Source organism: Orycteropus afer, unplaced genomic scaffold, assembly GCF_000298275.1.
Source record: "Orycteropus afer afer isolate SDZICR_OR568_19922 unplaced genomic scaffold, OryAfe1.0 scaffold00282, whole genome shotgun sequence".
Taxonomy (NCBI): domain Eukaryota; kingdom Metazoa; phylum Chordata; class Mammalia; order Tubulidentata; family Orycteropodidae; genus Orycteropus; species Orycteropus afer.
In genome coordinates this window covers 2,789,173-2,812,736 of record NW_006921869.1, presented here as the reverse complement: position 1 = coordinate 2,812,736, position 23,564 = coordinate 2,789,173, and the positions used below count along the sequence as shown (strand labels likewise).

General features: G+C 42.3%; 1 protein-coding gene across 1 annotated transcript in view; it reads left to right on the top strand.

Annotated features, from left to right (window-relative positions):
* Positions 1 to 23,564, top strand: part of ALDH1L1 (aldehyde dehydrogenase 1 family member L1) — a 103,791-nt gene that overhangs the window by 73,185 nt on the left and 7,042 nt on the right. Inside the window, exons 16-19 of the mRNA XM_007950608.2 lie at positions 7,016 to 7,109; positions 7,740 to 7,839; positions 9,254 to 9,352; positions 13,634 to 13,799. Of these exons, the coding sequence (XP_007948799.1) occupies positions 7,016 to 7,109; positions 7,740 to 7,839; positions 9,254 to 9,352; positions 13,634 to 13,799 (459 nt within the window). The remainder of the gene's footprint in view (positions 1 to 7,015; positions 7,110 to 7,739; positions 7,840 to 9,253; positions 9,353 to 13,633; positions 13,800 to 23,564) is intronic.

Sequence of the window (23,564 nt, the reverse complement as noted above, 5' to 3'; positions counted from 1 at the left end):
TATATTTTGATTTTCCTTATTGCTCTCATAGAGATACCAGCTCTTCATGATTGTTTACCCCTAAATCTCCATTATTTTTGAGAGTACCCTTAGCCTTGCACTTCTCCCACACAGTTCAAATAAAGGAATTTCCTTTGAGAAGAGCTTTGGAACCCTCTTTTCTTTTTAGTTAAATCTCTGAGCCATTTTCTGGGCCCTAGGCCCTATGAACATCTGGCATCAGGCCAGTGGGATCTCAATATTCTCAGCCTGCTATGCCAGAGATAGAACCTTTGCCTTTTATGTGGAGGAAGGGAATATCCTCCCCATATCTTAGCCACATTCATCAGGAATTTAGCCTATGGACTTGGAGTTGCAGCTGCACCTCCCAGTGAGATACCATATCCTGTGATTGGGATCTGAGGATCAAGGGAGCTCTACCATCTTGGCCACACCTTCCTGGAGTGGAGCTTCCTTCAAGCTGAGCTGGGGAAGAGGGGTAATTTGAAGGGAGGAAGTAAGTCAGGACTTAAGATTTAGATGTTCTTCAATAAATGTATCTTTACTTGCTATGTGCCCTCATGACAATTTCCAGAGACTTTAATTGGTTGTCTTTGCTTTTATGATTTTCACCAGTTATATACTGGTTTCCACGGCATTCCTCACACTGGCATATAGATTGTGTTCATGTTTTTATTATTTATAAATAATATGTAATTGTTTTTTGGATCTCTTCTCTGACTCAATAAGAAAGAAGAGATTTTAAAATACATTTCCAAGTGTTTTTCATTTGTCTATAACTTTGCTCTTACAGTTAGTTTTATTATATGATGATCAGAGAATACCCATTGAAGAAGAGTTGATTTAAATTCATAGATACTCTACAGCCTGTAAAGTTTCTAGTTTCTAAAATGGAGGAATCTCTTTGTTATCTAGTATATGATCTTTTGTTTAAATATTTCTTAGATTGCCTAAAACAATTATTTTTAATTAGGAGATAATAGAATGGTGTTGGTAACAGAATCATGTGTCTAGCATTAAATATCTTAAGATACTCAGCAGGAGCAAGTAGTTGAAACTGTGGGCTCAGGACCACAGTCACAAGGGACTGCAAGCTCAATCGGCATAACATACTACACAAAACATTGTTCCACCTCCTATTTTGGCAAGTAGTGATTGAGATCTTAAAAGCGTGCAAGCAGCCATCTAGATGTAACGATGGGTCTCTACTCGTCCAGAGCAAAGAAGAATGAAAAAAAACAAAGATTCATTAGTCCTAGAAACTGGTACACCATGTGATCCACAGCCTATACAACTATGAGGCCAGAACTAGATGGTACCCGGCTACCACTGTCAACCACTCAGAGGGGGATCTACATAGGAGATCCTGAATAGAGAGGGAGAATAATGTGGAACAAGACTCAAAACATTTGGGGAAAAATAAAAGGGGGGGACCATGTTTGCTGGTCTGATAGAGCCCGGTGGAACTACTGATACTATGGCCCCTAGCTGCCCTTCAGGTCTGGAATTGAACCCATACCTGTGGCTTCCAGCCAAACAAAAGACAGGCATATGAGTTGAACATTTACCTGAGGTAGATACACTCCCTGGATAGAACAATCATGGGAGAAAGAAGGGCTGTTTATGCACAGGAAGACAGCTCAAGGGGTAAGAGTGCATGGAGAGATGGACACAGGGAAGAGGTAACTATCAGGAGGAAGTGGGAGGGGAGCTGTTGCATTGGGGTCAATTGTACTCAATGTCATGAGACTAAGTATATGTGAATTGCTCTATGTAAAGTGGATTTGCTCTCTAAATTTTCACCCAAATCACAATTCAAAAAATATATATATCTTAAGAGAGAGGAAGGAAGGGTCCCACTCCAAGCCTATGGAGCCAGAACCTTCACAGGCAGGACGTGGGCATGTGAACTTTTAAAAGCTTGAACTCTAGTATCTAGTAATCATGAGTGTTTGTTTCTTCATGTGCTTGTTGGTTGCCTGAATGTCTTCTTTGGTGAGGAGTCTGTTCATGTCCCCTGCCCATTTTTTAATTGGATTATTTGACTTTTTGTTGTTGAGATGTTGATCTTTTCTATAAATTTTAGAGATTAGTCCCTTGTTTGATATGTCATTGACAAAAACTTTTTCTCAGTCAGTGGATTCTCTTTTGCCTCTTTTGCTGAAATATATTGATATACAATAGTATTTAATTTTTAGGTGGTCCTAGTCATCTAGTTTGTCTTCTGCTATTTGTGCATTTTTAGTTATGTTTGATATTATCTTTATGCCATGTATTATGACCACTTAATTTGTCCCTATTTATTCTTTGATGATTACAGTTTTATATTTTACATTTAAGTCTTTGATCCATCTTGAGTTTGTTTTTGTATATGGTGTGAGATATGGATCTTGTTTCACTTTTCTGCAAACACCATTTGCTAAAGAGAATATCTCTCCCTCATTTAATGTATTTCAGCCCTGTCAGCTGTCCATAGGTGGATGGATACACTTGTAGATTCTCAATTCTGTTCCATTGGTTTATGTATCTGTCATTGTACCACTACCAGGCTGTTTTGACTACTGTGGCATGATCATTAGCCATTAGAAAGATGCAAATCAAAACAATACTGAGATATAATCAAATCCCAGCATTAATAGCAAAGTTAAAACAAACAGAAAACAACAAACACTGGTGAGGGTATCAAGATACCGGAACCCTCATACACTGCTGGTGGGACTGTAAAATGGTACAACCACTGTGGAAAATGGTATGGTATTTTCCTAAAAAGTTGAAAGTTGAAATACCATGTTGTTGTTGTTGTTGTTGTTTGCCGTCGAGTTGGCCCTGACTCATAGTGACCCCTCCTTGGGTTTCCGAGGCAATATCACTACGGAAGTAGGATTTCCCAACCTTCCTTCCGAGGAGTGGTTGGTGGGTTTGAACCGCCAGCCTTCTGGTTAGCAGTCAAGTGCCTTAGGCACTATGCTACCAGAGCTCCCCAGCAATTCCACTACTAGTATCCTACAGAAATAAGGGCCATGACATGATCAAATATATGCACACCTATGTTCATCACAGCACTATTCCCAATAGCAAAAAGATGGCAAAAACCTGAATGCCCACTGATGGATAAATGGATAAACAAACTATGGTACACACAATGGGATACTATGCAATGTTAAAGAATAATGAGGAATCCGTGAAACACCTCATAACATGGATGAACCTGGAGGATGTTATGCTAAGTGAAATTAGTCAATCACAGAAGGACAAATATTGTATGAGACCACTATTATGAAAAACCAAAAAAAGGTTTTCACATAGAAAGAAACAGTCTTTGATGGTTACCAGGGGTAGGGGTGAAAGGGAGGGTAAGTCATTAAGTATAGAACAGACACATATTAACTTGGGTGAGGGGAAAGGCAACATACAATAAAATGGAGGTCAGGAGAAAATGATCAAAGCAAAGGAAGACACTAGGAGAAGCCCAAAAATTAAAGGCAACAGAGGTAAATACTATTATGTATACTCAGAACTCAAAGCCAAAGTCACTGCCATTGAGTTAATTCCAACTCATAGCAACTCCCACTGGGTTTCCAAGACTATAAATCTTTAAGGAAGCAGATTGCTTCCATGTTGCCTGGCTACCACTCCAACCACTCTGAAACACAATAAGAGTGAGGAAAAAATGTGGAACAAAACTCAAAATCATTGATGGAGACTGGTGGAACCCCTGAGACTATGGCCCTTAGTCTCCCTTGAAGCCTGGAACTGAACTCACCCCTGTGGCTCAACTTTCAGTCAAACAGTGGACAGGCCTATAAGGTGAACACTAACACCAGGAAGGTATGAACTCCTTAGAACAATCAACCATTCAAGATCAAAAGGGCAGCATTTTCCCAAAGACAAAGTTCAGAAAGGAGGAAGGGCTAGGAAAGAAGAAGGAATGGAAACAATACACACGGGGAGGGGTAAGATAAGTGATGTTGCATTGTGGGGATTCCAATCAATAGCATGAAAGAAAATGTATGTGAATTGTTGGATAGAAAACTGATTTGCTCTGTAAACCTTCCTCCAAATCACAATAAAAAGTTAAAAAAAAAAATAAAAAGGTTGGACTCAGGAGAGCAGTGGAGATAGAAGGAAGAAATGATTAGATGTAATAACTCCAGGACTGGCTAGTTAATGGAATATAGGAAGAGAGATTTTAGTAATTTAATGTCTCCCGACTTCTTAACATGAAGATTTGTTTCAGTGAAGTGGAGAGTCCTGGAAGAACAAGTCTATAGAAAAGATAAAAAATTCAGTGTCAAATACACTCAATTTGAAAGGCTGTAAGATATTCAAGATGTCAAGTGGGCCACTTCTTGGGTGAAGCTCCAGAGACCACACTGATAAGGGCCTGGATCTCAGCAGAGCTCAGTTGGAGGTACAGATTTAGGGTTTGAGTGCATGAAGATGTTAGTTGAAGACACAGATATGGCTGAGATCAGCTGAGGAGAGTGTAATTAAGAAGAGAAGAGAGCCCAGGATGGAGGAGAAGCATGTGGATATTTCAGGTTTAGGTAGAGGAAGTTGTTGTTGTCCAACTCATAGCGACCCTATGTACAACAGAACAAAACACTGCCTGATCCTATGTCAACCTAACAATCCTTGCTATACTTGAGCCCATTGTTGCAGCCACTGTATCAATCCATCTCATTGAGGGCCTTCCCCTGTTTCAGTGACCCTCCACTTTACCAAGCATGACATCCTTTTCCAGGGAATGGTCCCTTCTGACAACATGACCAAAGTAGATGACCCAAAGTCTGGCCATTCTTGCTTCCAAGGATCATTCCAGCTCCACTACTTCTGGGACAGATTTGTTAGTTCTTCTGGCAGTCAATAGTACTTTAAGGATTCTTTGCCAACACCACAAACAAAAGCATCAACTCTTCTTCAGTCTTCCTTATTCATTGTCTAGCTTTTACAGGCAGATGAGACAATTGAAAACACCATGGCTTAGGTTAGTTGCACCTTATTCTTCAAAGAGACATCTTTGCTCTTCAGCACTTTAAGGTCTTTTGCAGCAAATTTACTCAGTGCAATATGTTGTCTGATTTCTTGACTGTTGTTTCCATTGGTGTTGATAATGGAAGCAAGTAATATGAAATCTTTGACAACTTCAATCTTCTCCCCATTTATGGTCAGTACCTCCAGTGCAGCTTCCATTTGTTGAAATATCTCAATGGATGTGCTGTCAATTCCTGGAGCCTTGTTTTCTGCCAATTCCTTCAGTGCAACTTCTACTTCTTCCTTTGATACCATTGGTTCTTGATCATATGACACCTCCAGAAATAGATGAACATTGACCAATTCTTTTTGGTACAGTGACTCTGTGTATTCCTTCCATCTTCTTTTGATGTTTGCTGCATCATCCAGTATTTTGGCCATAGAATCTTTCAATATTTTAACTTGAGGTTTGAATTTTTTCTTCAGTTCTTTCAGTTTGAAAAATGCCAAATACGTTCTTCCCTTTTGGTTTTCTAACTCCATGTCTTTGCACATTTCATTGTAGTAATTGGCTTTGTCTTTTCAAGCTGCTCTTCAAAATCTTCTGTTCAGCTCTTTCATCTTGTCATTTCCTCCATTTTCTCTAACTACTCTCTGGTAAAGAGCAAGTTTCGGAGTCTCTTCTGGCATTCATTTTTGTCTTTTCTTCCTTTCCTGTCTTTTTAATGATCTTTTGCTTTCTCCATGTATGATGTTCTTGATGTCATCCCACAGTTCATCTGGTTTTCAGTATCGGTATTCAGTACATCAAATCTATTCTTTAAATGGTTTCCAAATTCAGGTGGGATATAATTAAAGTCATATTTTGGCTCTCTTGTACTTGTTTCAACTTGAACTTGCATATGAGCTGTTGATGGTCTGTTCCACAATCAACTCCTGGCCTTGTTTTGGCTGCAGATATTAAGCATCTTCATCACCTCCTTGCACAGATGTGCAAATTCCAGATGTGTATTCCATCTGGTGAAGTCCACATGTACAGCTGCTTTTTATGTTGTTGAAAAAAAGGTATTGCAATAAATAAGTCATTGATCTTACAAAATTCTATCATGTGATCTCCAGTGTCACTTATACCACCAAGGCCATATTTTCCAAATACCGGTGATTCTTCTTTGTTTCCAACCACCAGTAATAATCAACACATCTTGATTGCATGTTTGGTCCATTTCAAGCTGCAGGAGCTGGTAAAAATCTTCAATTTCCTCATCTTTGGCTTTGGTGGTTGGCATGTAAATTTGAGTAATAGTAGTATTAACTGGTCCTCCTAGTAGGCATGTGGATATTATCCTATCACTGACAGCATTGTACTTCAGGCTAGATCTTGAAGCATTCTTTGAATTGATAAATGCCACACCACAGGTAGAGGAAGAGGGATGAACAAAGAGATAGAAAAAGAGCAGCCAGAAAAGTAGTAGGAAAGTTAAGAGAGTATAGAGGCAGAAGCCAAAAGAGGAAAGAGCTTTAAGAAGGGAGAGATTTAATCAGAAGAGAGGTTGAGTTTGTGAGGAGGCAATTCCAGGGAAGCCCACTCTAAGTGGCACTGACACAGAGACTTAAAGGCTGGACAGAAATTAGCCACATTGGGTGATATGCAGGCCACTGCATGACTTGGGGAGGCCATCGGGTGGGCTCAGACCAAGAATCACACTTTCTGAGGTCCACCGCTGTCCCAGGCAGACTGTAGCTTGAGAGGGCAGGCCTTTGGAATCTGTGACATTCAAAACACCATGTTTCCCATAAGCCTGGCCAGGCATCCTTGTGTCTCTGTTGGGCACCTTGGAAGAGCAGGAAGGCTGGGTGCCCTCCCTGATAGTGAAAAATCACATGGGGAACAGTGAGCCATGTGCTCTGATGGCACTAGGCCCATGATGAGCACAGCAGAGCTCTGGTCCTCTGAGTGTTTGCTCAAGAGGGCTGAGCATGTGCCTCCCCACCCAGCACCATGAGGGCCACATTGACTCTGCTACCCACCCCTATTCCACAGGCATTCATGTTGGCCAGAGACTCTCAGACCATCCTGATGTGAGGAAAATTGGATTCACAGGCTCCACAGAGGTGGGGAAGCACATCATGAAAAGGTACGTGCCTGGGGAATTTGGGAGAAGCCCTGGTTGGCCCTAGAAACTGCAATCTCTGGTTACAGTGTCTGGAAGTGGACAGTAGCATCATGTGATACAGATCATGCTTCACAAACTTGAATGTGTGCAGATTCTATGTGCTCTGGGGACTGGGATTCTGCATTTCTTGCACACTCTTGAGTGAGGCCTACCCTGAGAGCTGACAGTCAAGCAGGGGGTTCAGACAATAAACACACACCCAGATCAGGGGATAGGGGAGAAAGTACTCAGTGAAAGAGTTGGGTAACCAGTGCAGGAACCCTGGGAAGGTGAAACTTGATCCAAAGCTTGAAGGAAGTGAGGAGGTAGGATGTGCAGATATCTGAGGGAAGAACCATCCAGACCAGAAGGGAATACAGGACTGTCAGAGCAAGGCCCTGAGGTGGAGGCACACCTGAGTATGAGGAGGGAGTGATCCAGGGGATGGGTGAGGGAAGAAGTCAACAGTGACAGGGGACGGGGCACTGGGGATACTGTGACATCTGACTCCCTCCACTCTGAACCATACTAGGGATCTGCCCTGATATTTCCACTGGGAGGCTTCCTGAGCTTGTCCAACTCTAGTCCCACCAACCCTTCTACTCCTTCTAGCTGTGCCCTGAGTAACCTGAAGAAGGTCTCCTTGGAGCTGGGTGGAAAGTCACCCCTCATCATCTTTGCTGACTGTGACCTGAACAAGGCTGTGCAGATGGTGAGGCTGGGCCTAAAGGAGGCAGATCAGCTGGAGGGGTGGTGCCATCTTTCCCTGATTCCACAATAAAATCTGGCACATTCAACAAGATCTCAAATGTAATGGGGCCCATGGGGTCACCACAATCACAGCGTGGTAGGACGGGGGCTCTGGGGCACAGAATGACATATGCCCCTCCAAAAACTAATTCCCAAGAAATAAAAATCTTCAAGTCATCCACAATTCCCAGAATTGAGATGCATAAGCCATGGAGCTCTGTTCTGGAACAAACATGGCAACCTTTCCTGTCCCATAGCAAAGCAAACCAAAATGGTGAACAGGACTGTGAACAGCAACCCCTCTCTGCTACCTGTGTCTGCTCACCCATGAGTTTGTTTGTGCCACATCCACACTCGATCATCTCCCCCGCTTTCTAGCTGGGGAGACTTGGGCAAATCACTTAACTTTTCTGGCCTCAGTGCTCTTACCCGTGCAATAGGAATAAAAATGATATGACCTCATGGATTATGGAGACTAAATGAGTGAATATGGCTGAAGCACATGAGACAGTGCCTGGCCCACAGCAGGACCATATACATGTTACTTGTTCTTGCCATCATTGTTGTTACTGTTGTTACTATGCTTTATTCCTTCTCTTCACTCTTGTTGGAGTGAATCAATAAGGCCATACTCAAGCAGATGTCCCAATAAGCCCTACCTCCCCAAGTCACACTCTGTTTTGGAGGAGAGTATGACAACCCAGTGTGGGCATTAAAGGGAGCACAATCCCCATAGATGGGGAGACCAAGTAAGGCTAGGGTCTTGGCCCCAGGGCCAAGACTGAAGCAGCTGTACCCATCATGGTAGCTACACAGTCCCTTCTTCAAGGAGAGCCAAATTCCACCCAGAGCCACCTGACCCTTCTTCCCCCTAACTTCTCACACAAGTCTTCTTGGCTCACTTGGCCTGAGAGGATACTAGGACTGACTCTTGAAGAAATTCTCTCAGACCTCACTGAATCAGAGTATCCTTCTGCCTTCCCCCATCCCTCTGCCCATCACCTTGCTTTTTCCACCATGACAGACCTGGCCTTGGCCCCTCAGGCTCACCACCAGAAAGCTCAAATGTGGAATACCACCCCAGGGAGCCCACCCAGTATGCACAGAGTAGTCTGCAACAGCCCTGGGGTCTTGGTTTACTGAAGTCCCTTCACTTCTATTCCTAATTCCCTACAGCATGGGCAGTGATGGTCAGGACTCAGTTCTGCCACTTTCATGGGTGACCTTACATCATTCCAACACTCAGGGCAAAGGGAAGCCTGCATAGTGTCTAGGAGGGCCTGGAATACAGCGGGTGTTCAGCACTTGGTGTATCTGCTCATGGGTTCCTGAGCCCATGTGGGACCCTAATCCAGCACTGTGCCCATGTACTGCAGGGGATGAGTTCAGTGTTTTTCAACAAAGGAGAGAACTGCATTGCAGCTGGCCGGCTCTTCGTAGAGGACTCCATTCATGACCAGTTTGTGCAGAAAGTGGTAAGTCTTGCCTGCCACAGGATCTCAGAGCTGCTGGTTCACCTGGACAGTGGCTTGGGGTGGAGGCGGTGGGAAGCTAGGGCAAGAGAAGTTGGGGTCCACCCTCAGAAGCACTGTTCACCAGGGTCAGGTGACCCTAAGGGAGACTTGTTCTAAGTCTTTGTTATTTCAGCAAGAAATAGCAACCCAGCTCTGACAGATGTAACCAAAAAGGGAAGTCTTAGGTCTGGGCATGCAAGTGAGCTCTCGGGAAAGACTGTGAGGGTGAGGGTAAGGTGGGACAGGACAAGGGAGAGGCAGAAGCAATAGCATGGTCTCAGGTGAGCTTAGACCCATGGGAGCTCCAGAGCCTGACTTATACTACAGGAACATACCCCTTGCTCAAGGCCCTGTCCTTTGTGCATTCACTATGAGATGCCCACAGACAGAAGAGGAAGCAACCATCACTGGAGAGCTATTCTCCAGAGAAGAATTCTCACAGCAGTGGCAGGGGGGACCCTTACAGGTAAAGGGGACCTTAATGGGGCAGCAAACAGCATCCTCACGGGGTTTACTGGCTTACTTAACTGAATCCTAGAAGAGCAGGTGAGGTTGGACTCAAGGACCATAAATATCATTTACACCCTCAGTAATGTCCTTAATGTCTCCCCAGTATCTCTATGGGTGGGCTTCATTCTCTTTGACCAGTCTCAAAACACAGTGGAGCTTGTGGGGACCCTAACTTTACATTCTTACAACATAGAATCAGAGGGGAAAATATGTGTTCCCACCAACTCTGTGAGAAGAATTGGTGGAGAAGGATGATGGTTCACATGATGTGGGTCCCTGGCTCATCCCTGATCCATCAATGACACCAAGGAGTAGGGAACTCTGAAAAGAATCTGATCCCAGCAGATATGAGGAGTGGTGCAGTAATGATTTATTCTTTCAAAAAAAAAAAAACCCAAACTCACTGCCGTTGAGTCGGATCCAACTCATAGTGACTCTTCCTTGGGTTTCTGAGGCAGTATCACTACAGAAGTAGAATGCCCAATCTTCCTTCCGAGGAGTGGCTGGTGGGATTGAACTACCAGCCTTCTGGTTAGCAGTCAAATGCCTTAGGTACTACTCCACCAGAGATGTTTATGTAGTTGACTATTCTTGGGCTTGTATTTTGGGCCAGGCACTAGCGTAGGCCCATCTGATCTTGCCTGTGCACCTGCACTTAGTGGCCAGTGTGCTAGGGCTGGTGGGTTTCAGTGGCTCAGTGCATGTTTAGGTTTCCTTGGACTACCATAGCAAAATACGTCAAAGCGGGTGCCTTAAAATTACAGAAATTTATTTTCTCACAGTTCTGGAAGCTAGCAGTCCAAATCTGCTCTGAAAGATGGATTTGTCCATGCCTCTCCCCCAGCTTCTGGTGAAGAAAAAGAACAAACTCATTGTCATCGAGTTAAATCAGACTCATAACAACCCCTCCTTGTGTTTCCAGTCTTCCTTTTGAGGAATGGCTGGTGGGTTTGAACTGCCAGCTTTCTGGTTAGCGGTCAAATGCCTTAGGTACTATACCACCAAAGCTCCCCAGCTTTTGGAAGCTGCCTGTAATCCTTGGCTTTTTTTTTTTTTGCTTCTTATAGATGCATCTGCCTCTGTTGTCACATAGCATGTTTTTCCCTTGAATGTAGCTGTTTCTGTGTCTGTCCTCTTTTATAAGACACTACACACAAGGGATTAGGATAGGACCCACCCTACTCCATTATGACTTGGTTAACTTAACTGATTACATCTGCAAAGAAAAATCCTATTTTACAAACAGGGTCACATTCACAAGTAGAGTACTTAGGCTTCCAACATATCTTTTTGGGAGACACAATTCAACTCATAACAGTGGGTGTGGCTCATTTTTTGTTTCCTCATCCTCCATTTATTCAGTGACAGGGATCCTAGGGGTCCCAGGACTGAGAGTAGAAGGTTCAGGACCTCTTAAGGTATAGGTTTAAAAGCTGCTATATTTTATTGCCAAAGCAAGTTGCAGTCCAGCCAGATTTAGAGTGGCCAAATAGGTTCCAACACTTGATGCAAAGTAAGATGTCCATTTTATAGCCTTCCCGAAGTTAGGGAATCAACCAGCCTGACTGAACGGTCCTGTCTCTGTGACAGGGCCCAGTACAGAGACAGCTTGATTTTGGGGTAGTCCCAAGGCTGACTGGAGAGGAAGCTAGGTACAGGGATGACCCTCAGCAGGGTGTGGTTGGGTGAGAGTAGAGGCAGGCAGGCCTTCCCAAGGCTTTGCAAGTGAGTTGCCAGGCTGCAGCAGGAGCCAGATCTCAGGGACAATTCTCAGGGAAGAGGTAAATGATAGCAGTGAGGTAGGCATCCAGGGGCAGGTATGAGGTTGTCCTACATCCTGGGTAGCCTGGGGGACATTGTGGACCCTCAGGACAAGAGCAGAGATCAGAGAACAAGCAGAGGGTTTTGTAGGGACTCCTTCCAGTCACTGCAGTGGGAAGGGACAGAAGGCATTCCCAGGGTGGCTGAGTCCTCTTGCATCAAATTAGGGTTTGATAAGGGTGTTGGCTCTGGTAGCGTACTGCCTAAGGCCCTTGACTACTAACCAGAAGGCTGGCAGTTCAAACCCACCAGCCACACTCCTCAGAAGGAAGGTTGGGCAATCTACTTCCATAGTGATACCACCTTGGAAACTCAAGGAAGGGTTGCTATGAGTCGGGTCCGACTCAATGGCACATAACAACAACAACAGGGATGTTGGCAAAGAATACTGAAAGTACCATGGACTGCCAAAAGATCTATCCTGGAAGAAGTGCAGCCGGAATGCTCCTTAGAAGTGAGAATGACCAGTCTTCATTTCACCTACTTTGGTCATGTTGTCAGAAGGGACCATTCCCTGGAGAGGGATATCATGCTTAGTAAAGTGGAGAGTCAATGAAAAAGAGGAAGGCCCTCAATGAGATGGGTTGACACAGTGCTACAATGATGGGCTCAGGTATGGTAAGAATTGTAGGGCTGGCACAGAACTGGACACTGTTTCATTCTGTTGTACATGGTGTCACTATGAGTCAGAGCCAACTTGATGGCATCTAACAACAACAACATCAGGGGTGTGGAAGGAGCCTTGGTGACACAATGGTTAAAGTGCTTGGCTGCAAACTGAAAGGTCAGTGATTTGAGCTCATCAGCTGCTCCATGTGTCAAAGATGTGGCAATCTGCTTCCATAAAGATTACAAGATTACAGCCTTGGAAACACTGTGGAGCAGTTCTCTGTGTCTTATAGGGTCACTTTGAGTCACTCAACAACAACAGGTTTGTGTTTTTCTGGCTTAGGATGTTGTGGCCTTCTCCTGAGAATGGAAGAGGCCAGTGAATCCTGATGATGATATGGCTTGACTAAGAGCAGAGATTACCTTGTCTGAGTTCATATGAAAAGTAGGAGTAAATTGAGGAAGGAGACTAGGACAGAGACAGTGAAGTGAGAGAGGATGACTCCAGCCTGGATCCCAGAAAATCTGGAGTCACCCTTCTACTGATTATGTGTACCTGAGCACCTTTTAGTCACATAACCTCCCAAGTATCATTTTACTTTCTGATTCTCCACATCCTAGGCTCCAGGACTGTTAGGTAACATCTTCCCTGAGGAAGATATCCCTTGAGGAGACCCTGGTCAGCATCTTTAGATGACAGGAAGCAATGCCTAGACTGATGGTTGTGTTAGCTGAGGCAAGACAGAAGGCTTCAGGGAGAAAGAGGCTTTGAAGTAGGCAGAAACAGGAACCAGGGTGGGTGGGCTCAAGGAACAGACTGCTCCTCTCCATTGTGCCTTGTCCCACTTTGTCTCCAGGATATTTCAGCAGGACTGCATATCCCAACCCCACTTCATGTCCTAGAGTCCCCAATAGAGACATTTTCTTCCACTCTGACCTCCCTCAGAGTAAGTCCCTACTCCGTGGAGCTGGGTGCAGGCCCACATATCTCCCATCTCTGCCCACCAGTCATGGACACCTTCCTCTCTTCTCCATTCATCCATATCTATGACCAGCTCTGCTTCCTAGTTACCTAACTCTAGGCCTGTGTCTCCCTTGGGGATATTTATAACTTTGCACACAAGATCTACTTGGAGATAAGCCTGGAAGGTGATTTAGAGCCAGGCTACAAAAGGTGCTGACTGCCAGGATTGAGTATGGGCTTCACCAGGAGTCAGTGCTCAGTCCCTGAAAATGCAAATGGGGAAAAGCCAGGTGATGACCACTGTCAGAAATGATGCTGATGAGGAAGACTTTCCACAGGTAGAAGAGGTGAAGAAGATGAAGATTGGAAACCCATTAGACCGAGACACCACCCATGGGCCTCAGAACCACAAAGCCCACCTCAATAAGCTGATTGAGTACTGCCAGCGTGGTGTGAAGGAAGGGGCCACACTGGTCTGTGGTGGGAATCAAGTCCCACGGCCAGGTAAGTTGGACATCCCTGGTCCATGGAGTCAACTGAGGCTTGCAGATACAACAGTTCTAGTTTATTGCCTAGTTCTAATGATATTTCTGAAGGCTGGGTACCTGCACAGCAGGCACTCAGGCCTCATGCCCCACCTGGAGATCACACCTCACCTGGAAATCTTGGATGGGATGGGTCGTGAATATATGGACACCTGGCAGACTCAAGTATGGGAATAACAACATGAAATTACCAGAATGGTAGACCTTATTCAATGCCTGTTTTCATCTTATTGTCCTGGGCTTTAATTTACTATCCTAGAAATTCACTTCTCCCATAGATTCCATGACACTTAATTTCTTGGTTTTCCTTCAACTTCTTTGGCTATTATTTCTCAGCAATTACTCTTTTCTGGAACTTTTTTCTCCATCTACCCCTTAAATGTTGGTACATCCCAAGATCTGTCCTTCCTTGGTGCTGTTTTGATGGCAGGAATTTTACTTGGGTGATTTCAAGGCCCTCAGAGACTCAGTTTCCCTCAAATATACACCTCTAGGCTCCACCACACCTAGAACTCTTAACCACATAGCCTGACTTGACATCTACTGGAACCTCTACTCAGGCTTTTCATACTCAGTCATACCAAATCATTCTCCTCAGCATAGTATCAAAAAAAACTACCTTGTCCTTGACACACAAATCTGCTTCTCTAGAATCCTTTGTCTAATCATGTTACTCAAGTCAGAAGGTAGGTGGCTCAGGAGTAAATTATTGCGTTTCCTCCTAATGAGACTCTGTGCTCCATGGGAACAGGCTTCATGTCTGTCTTTTCCTTGTATGCCCTGTGTGCCTATCACAAAAATTCATACAGAATAGGTACACAATTAACCTGATGGTAGGAAGGAAGAAGAGAGTGAATCCTAGACTCTTCCCTTTCTGTGACCTCCATTTTCTTTGATTGCCTGATTCTGTCAAATCTAGAAGTGTTTCTTGACTCCTGCCATCATTACATCAGCTCCCCAACATCCTGCCTTGTCTTGGCTGTTCAAGCAGCTTCCTGAGTGACCTCTCCAACCACTAATCCTCAAGATGATCCAAGATGGTAGACAAGGCAGATATACTATATAGACCCTTCACAACAAAGACTCAAGAAACCAAGTGAAATGGATGTGGATGACAATCCTGGAACATAGAGCTTCAAAAGAAAGGATAAATAAGTAGATCAAATACTGATTAGAGGAAGAGTCTGAATGAAAACAATGAATAAGGAGGCATATGAAGTGGTGAATTGCCAACTAGCCCAGTACAGCACAGCCATTTTGAATTATTCCAAGCAGTGTTCTGATCTGGGTAGAACCAAATAACTGATTCCACTCATCCAAGACTGCACCAGCACTCACATCAGTGATCAGTGACCAGAGAGGTGGGATCTGCCCCCACACCACAAAACCTCTCAGTGACTAGAGGAGCAGCCCCTACACCCCCACCCACCAGCAGCTAGTCAACCCTCTTCCTCCTCTTTTTTTCTTTCTCTTTTGTTTTCTTCTTCCTCTCCCTCCCTTTTTTGTGTTTGATTCCTTGGAGCAGGTGCCCATTCCCACCTCCTCCATATTCAGCAGCACCTGCCCCAGCCCCTCCACAGACAGTGGTGCATGCTTCTGGGGAGCAAGCAATGCATTCCCAGTGCAGCCATGTTTGGCAGTTAACACTTGCACCAATACTATGGTTTTTTTTTTTCTTTTTAATTCTTTTATGCTCCCCCACTTTTTTTTTCTTTTCTCTTTTACTTCCTCTACCCCACCCTTATTTATTTCTTTTGATCCCACAGAGCAGGTGCCTGCCCCTCACTGCCTCAGTGGTTAGAAGCACCACTCTTTCCCTTGCAGTCAGTGGTACATACTTCTATTGAGCAACCTTCATGTTCCCACTTCAGCAGTGTTTGCTGGGTAGTGCTTGCACTAGTACTATGCCACTTTTTCCTCTCTATTTTATTTTTCTTTTATTTTCTGCTCCTTAGTTTTCTCTTTTCCCTGCCTTTTTTTTTTCTTTCTCTCCTCCCTTTTTCTTTTTTCTTTTTTCTGTATCAGTCGAGAGCCAGCAATCTTACCCAGACATACACACCATGCCTGACTCCTCACCAACAGGACAAGTGCTATCACCTGCTACAGCACCACTGAATTAATGACAGCCAACACCTACCTAGCCTACCCTCAGCTTCTTTATACAACTGACAATCAGAAATTCATGCCTCCAATACTATCTGCTACAAAATTCACCTAGAGAGAAGTGGTGAGTTCCCCAGTGCTGTAAAACTAGCAATACGATTAGACAAACCAGATTAACCTCATTGAAAAAATACATTAAATCAAATCTAAACAAAAATCAAGGGGAAACAAACCAACATAAAATCAACAAATAAATATAATAACACCACAATGTCTTGGAGAGTACAGTTATCTTCAAATCACACACACACACAAAGGACAAGATGGATCAACAAAGTGATCAAAATATAGGACCAGAAAATCTCCAGACGAAAAAATGATACTGGAAACACCCAATACAGAATTCAAAAGAGATATACTTAGGTCTCTACAACAGATTAAGAAAGAAATAAAGGAAACTGCAGAAAAAAATAAGAAAAACACAGGCAAAACTATGGAATAATTCAGGAAAACAGTACAAGAACAAATAGACAAAATAAGTGAAAACTAAGAAACCATTCACAAACATCAAATAGACAGCCAGATGATTGGAAGAGGAATCAGTTCTGAAGACAGAATTAGTGAAATAGAAGATAAATCTCTTAATACTAATTTGTATTGGTATTAGAGGAACAATTGGGAAAGAAAGAATTTAAAAATGAAGAAAGCCTAAGAATTATGTGGGACACTATTAAGAGGAATAACTTACATGTTATCAGAATTCTAAAACAAGGAGGAAAAAGAAAAAGCACAAAGTAAATTGTCAAAGGTTTGTTGGAAGTAAATATCTTTAATATCATGAAAGATGAGAAGATGGGCATTCAAGAAGCTCAATGAGAAGATGGTGGAATAGGCAGACAAGCTACACAGACCCTCTTCAACAAAGAAAAGAGAAACCAATTGACAGAGATATAGAACATAATCCTGGAGCCCTGGAAAGGAAGAATACAGAAATAGATTAGGCACTATCTAATAGAAGAATCTGAATGAAAACAGGACCTAAGAATAGGCTCCTCTTGGCAAGCATGGCAGCACATACAGGAGACTGACAACAGGAAAGGAGACAGATGGTGAGTGTATAAGTGCTGCCAACTACCAAATAGAAGAACACAGTACCCTGCTTACTTAGATAATATTCAAACAAAACAAAGAAAATGAAAATCTTAAGCAAATCACTCCAACATATTATCACCAATTAAATATAACACAAAAATGTCACAATGTTTCAGAGACAACAGACCATCACAGTCCACACAAAGAAGCAAGATAAAGCAGGAGAAACAAGGGACTGGGATACAGACCCAGAACATAACCCCGAGGAAGAAGCAGCATTGGAACTCCCTGATAAGGAATTCAAAATAATCATATTTAGGTACTTTCAGTGGATTGAGAGACAGATCAAAGAAAACACTGACAAAATTGAGGAAAACACAGAGAAAATGCTAGAACAATTTCAAAAGACAATACAAGAACAAAATGACAAAATAAATGAAAAATTAGAAATGATATAAAATCTACACATAGAAATCCAGAAGATTAATACTAAATTTTCAGAAATAGATAACACATTGAATGGGCAAAGGAGTAGAATTGAATCAATGGAAGACAGAATTAGTGAGATTGAAGATAAATATCTCAGTACTTCTTTGTATTGGAAGTTGTAGCCAGGGCAATAAGGCAAGAAAGGGAAGTCAAAGACATCCCAATTGGTAAGGAAGAAGTAAAACTATACCAATTTGCTGATGATATGATCTTACACATAGAAAACCCAAGAGACTCAGGGAAAAAAAAAAAAATTACTGGAACTAATTGAGAGATTTAGCATCGTGGCAGGATACAAGTTCAACATACAAAAATCAGTTGGATTCCTCTGCACCAGCAAAGAGATTGCTGAAAAGGAAATAAGGAAATCAATACCATTTATAATAGCTACCCAAAAAATAAAATATTTGGGAATAAGTTTCACTAGGAACACAAAGGACCTGCACAAAGAATACTAAAATCACTACTCCAAGAAACCATAAGAGATCTACATAAATGAAAGAACAGACCATGCTCATGGATACGAAGATTGAACACTGTGACAATGTCAATACTACCCATAGCAATCTGTACATTCAATGCAATCCCAATCCAGATCCCATCAGCATTCTTTAAGGATATGGAAAAACCAATCACTAATTTTATATGGAAAGGAAAGAGACTTCAAATAAGCAAAACATTATTGAAGAAGAACAACAAAGTAGGAGGTCTCACACTCCTGGATCTCAAAACCTACTGTATAGCCACGGTAGTCAAAAAAGTCTGGTAATGGTATAACGACAGATACATAGACCTGTGGAAAAATTGGAGAACCCAGAAATAGATCCACCGACCTATGGTCAGCTGATTTTTGACAATTGCTGAAATCCATTAGATGGGGAAGAGATTGTCTCTTTAACAAAGAGCGCTGGGAAAACTGGATATCTGTTTGCAGAAAAAATGAAACAAGATCCATATCTCACACCATACACAAAAATGAACTCCAGATGGATCAAAGACTTAAATGTGAAGCCTAAAGCTATAAAGTTCTTCAAGGAAAAACTAGGGGCAAATTTAGGGGCCAAAATATATGGCATAAATAGACTATCAAGCATAACCCAAAATGCACAAACAGCTGAAGATAAATTAAATGAATGGAACCTTCTGAAAATTAAATTTTTATGTGCTTCCAAAACTTCTCCAAAAGAGTCAAAAGAGAACTACAGTGGGAAAAAAAATTTGGCAATTACATATCTGACAAGGGACTTATCTCTAAAATTTATAGGAAACTCTAACACCTCAACAACATAAAGATTAACAATCCAGTTCAAAAAAGGGCAGAAGTCATGAATGGACACTTCACCAAAGAGGATATTCAGGCAGCCAGCAAATCCATGAAGAAATAAATGCTCATGATCATTAGCCATCAGAGAGATACAAATCAAAACAACAACGAGATACCATCTTGCTCCAACACTAGTAGCAAAGTTCAACAAGACAGAAAATAACAAATGCTGGCGAGGTTGTGGAGAGATTGGGACTCTCATACACTGCTGGTGGGACTGTAAAATGGTACAACCATTGTGGAAAGCAGTATGGCGATTCCTTCAAAAGTTGGAATTAGAAATACCATTTGACCCAGCCATCCCATTACTAGGTATATATCCTAAAGAAGTGAAAGCCATGACAAGAACAGATATATGAATACTCATGTCCATCGCAGCACTATTTACAATAGGAAAAGGATAGAAACAATCTAGATGGCCATCAGCAGAAGAATGGATAACCAAACTATGTTGTTGTTGTTGTTGTTATGTGCCGTCGAGTCGGACCTGACTCATAGCGACCCCTCCTTGGGTTTCCAAGGCAGTATCTATAGTACACAAAATAGTATGCAACACTAAAGACTAATGCAGAATCTGCAAAACACCACATAACATGGATGAATTTGGAGGATATTATGTTGAGTGAAATAAATCAGTCACAGAAGGACAAATATAGTATTAGTTCATTATTGTAGAAAGTCAGTGGAACAGAATTGAGAACCCAGAAGTAAATCCATCCATCCAGCTAATCTTTGATAAAGGGCTAAAGCCTATTAAATAGGGAAGAGATAATCTCTTAACAAATGGTGCTAGCAAAACTGGATATCCATTTGGTTTTGAAAAATGAACCAAGACCATGTCTTACACCAAAAAACAAAAACTAGGGCAAGATGTATCAAAGACCTAAATGTGAAACCTAAAATTATAAATATCATCAAAGAAAAAAATAGGGGAAAATTTAGATGCCCTGATACATGGCATAAATACACTATTAACTATAACTAAAAAATGCAAAAACAGAAGACAAACTAAATGACTGCAACCTCCTAAAATTAAATATTTATATACATCAAAAGACTTCATTAAATGAGTAAAAAATTTGTCAACAACATATCATACAAGAGAATAGTCGCTAAAATTTATAGAAAACCTCCGTACTTCAACCATGAAAAGACAATCCAATTAAAAAAATGGGCAAAGGACATGAACAGACAGTTCACCAAAGATGACATTCAGATGAACAACAAATACATGAAGAAATGCCCCCAATCATTAGCCATTAGAGAGATTCAAATCAAGACAACAATAAGATATCATCTCACCCCAGCAATTAGTAGCAAAGTTCAATGAAACAGAAAACAACAAATGCTGGTGAGGGTGTGGAAAGATTACATGAATCTAGAAAATATGCAGAGTGAAATTAGTCAATCACAAAAGGACAAATATTGGATGAGACCACTACTGTAAAAAGTCAAGAAAAGGTTTACACATAGAAAGAAACATTCTTTGAAAGTTACCAGGGGTGTGAGGGGAAGGGAAGGGAAATTACTATCTAGTGGGTAGATGCATATTATTGAAGTGAAGGGAAAGGCAATATAGAATAAGAGGGGGGGAAAAAAAAAAACTCACTGCTGTTTAGTCAATTCCAACATTATAGTGACTCTTGTTTGGTTTCCAAGGCTGTAAATCTTTATGGATGTAAATCTTCTTCCATGGAGTGGCTGGTAGGTTCAAACCACTGAACTTTTGGTTATCAGCCTTACACTACACCACCAAATCTCCTTATCACAAAAAAAAAAAAAGTCACCTTAAAAATGATCAAGGCAAAGGAAGACACTGGGAGGAGCTCAAGAGCTATAGGCAACAAAGGTAAATACCATTACATACACAATCCAGAAATAATAGTAATGACAATAATCTCATAGTGAATACATAGCTAGATGTGCAAACTGAGCAGGTGTGGGAAGGTGAATGGGACCACACCCATGAATAATATATACAGATCTTGACAGAGGATATTTCTACATGTGTATATGTATATGCTGCAAATATATCCATGAATTATAGTGAAGCTCACAGGGTTCAATGAAAAATTCTTAGCTATAACCAAACATCTTAAAGGAATGAGTTGCTTGGCCTAGGGGTTCAGAACCCTAGTCTTCGGGGACATCAAAATCAATTAGTATAACATAGTCCACAAAGACAGTGTTCTACATCCTACTTTCATGAGCAGCAACTGGGATCTTAAAAGCTTCCGAGCAGCATCTAAGGTGCAGCTCTTGGTCTATCACTATCCAGAGCAAAGAAGAGTGAAGAAAATCAAACATGCAAGGAAAGAAATAGTCCAGAGGACTAAAGGACCATGTGAACCCCAACCTCCATGACCCTCAGACCACAAGAACTAGATGATACCCAGCTTCCACTGTTGATCACTCAGAAGGGATCACAATAGGAGGTCCTAGATAGAGTGGGGAAATATGGGGACAAAAACTCAAAATCATTAAAAAAAAAAAAAAAAGAGCAGGTTTACTGGTTGGATAGAGACCGCTGGAACTCCTGAAACTAGAGCTCTTAGCCTTTAAGCCTGGAACAGAACTTACCTCTGTGTCTCCATTTTCAACCAAACAATTGACAGGCTAATAAGATGAACAATAACATCCAACCAACCAAACTCACTGCTGTCGAGTTGGATCCAACTCATAGCAACTCCTCCTTGGGTTTCCGAGGCAGTACCACTAAGGAAGTAGATTGCCCAACCTTCCTTCCGATGACTGGCTGGTGGGTATGAACTGCCAGCCTTCTGGTAAGCAGTCTGATGCCTTAGGCACTACGCCACCAGAGCTCCCACGATAGCATCAGGGAGGTATGAACTAGTTAGAACTATCAACAATATGTGTTCAAAAGAGCAGTGATTGGTCAGAGATAAAGCTCAGTGATTGGTCAGAGATAAAGCTCAGAAGACGGAAAGGGATAGGAAAAAAGTACTAATTTTGGAAATGGTAAACACAGGGAGGAAGTGGGAAGACTGCTGTTACATTATGGGGGCTGGAATCAATGTCACAAATTGTTAACATTAAAACCAATTTGCTCTGTAAACTTTCACCCAAATCACAATTAAAAAAAGAAACACGGGGGCGGGGCAGGGAACAAAAAACAGAAACCTGCTGCTAATCCTCTGTTTATGGAGCTGCTGAGGTAACTTTCATCTCTACCATTGTTAAAACACTACTATAGTTACTCATCCTCCTACTGCCTCAAGTTCAAACTCCTCAGCATCATATCCCAGGTCCTCTATGATCTTGTTCTAACTTGCTTTCTCTTGACCCATACTCCAACTGTATTCAAGTCTTTGAGTACTTATCATGTTTCTATGCTCTCTGAATGTTTACTGTTCCTTTGCTTAGCAAACCCTTCCTCAGTTTCTCTACCTGGTGAACTCCAAGTCATAGTTCAGCTCAAGTGACATCTCCTTAGAGAAGTCTTTCTTGATGCCCTCAAGAACAATGCACCCATCTGTCCTAGGTGCTCCCTGGTACCTTGTGCTTCTGCATACTTTTTATAACTACTGTGTTGTCAACTTTCCACTTCCCCTCCATTGCCCTAAGCCAGGAGCAGTGTCTCAGTCAGGTTTGCAGCAGAACATGGACAGTCTGGTACCAGAGCTGACTGAAGAGAGTGTAAGGAAGGCATTGTTCGCAGAGGTGTGAGCAGGTTTGTTAGAACTACTAGGGTAGTGCTTCCCCAGGCCCTGGGAATGGTGTGAGCTCTTATAACCACCCCTTGAAGAGGCCTGAGGAGGGAGTGGAGTTATTGGACCCAGCAAGGGTTAAAGCTGTGGGATGGGGGCTGGTATCTATCAGCCAAACCCACCTAGAGGCCAGAAGTCTCAGAGCCCAGTGTGCAGAGCAGGGCAGGGCGAGTGGAGGATGGATGGGGAAGGGTGGAAAACAGCCACATTGTCCCCAGTGGCATCCAGTGGGCAGCTGTGAATGACTGTAGAGTGAGTGAATGCCAAACCACAGAAATCAACATGAATCAGTACATAATCCGTATCTTAAACATTGTAGTTTTAAAATGTAATTTTAAATGTATGAACCATATCAAATGTTTCACTAATTATATATTACATTTAAAGATTGTATTTTTTAATTTTTGTTTTTCTGAAAATGAAATAGAGAAAATTTCAAGTCTGGTTTTCCCTAAGTCAAACAGAATTAATTTTCACTCTAGCAGGTTCTCAGAGGGCCTCTGGGCCCTGTGACTGGACAACAATTTGTTACAGAAAGCATTTTTGTCCTCAGAGATGGCTCTGCCTGCCACCACAGCCTGTAGGAGCTGGCAGGCAGGGCTGGAGAAGGTGGTGGGCCTGGATATTCATTCCAGAGCCTGAGGCTATATCCTGATAGAAGGTGTACACTCCTCTGTGTAGGAAAATCAGCTTCTGGCCTCTGTGGTTTCCACAAAGAAGAGAGTAGTCCCATGAGGTTCTGCCTATCAGGACCAGTGACCACAGTCCTGCTTTTACCACCAACCTCCTCAACAAGGTATGGTGCTGGGACTAGTAGAGAGCTATTTGGGACTCTACACCAGCCAATGAGTCCAGTTACTCATTCAGATTGAAAATCACAAGAAGAACACAGGTCACAATGGAATAGAATTGAGAACCCAGATATAGATCCATCGACCTATAGTCAGCTGATCTTTGACAAAGGCCCAAAATCCATTAAATGGGGAAG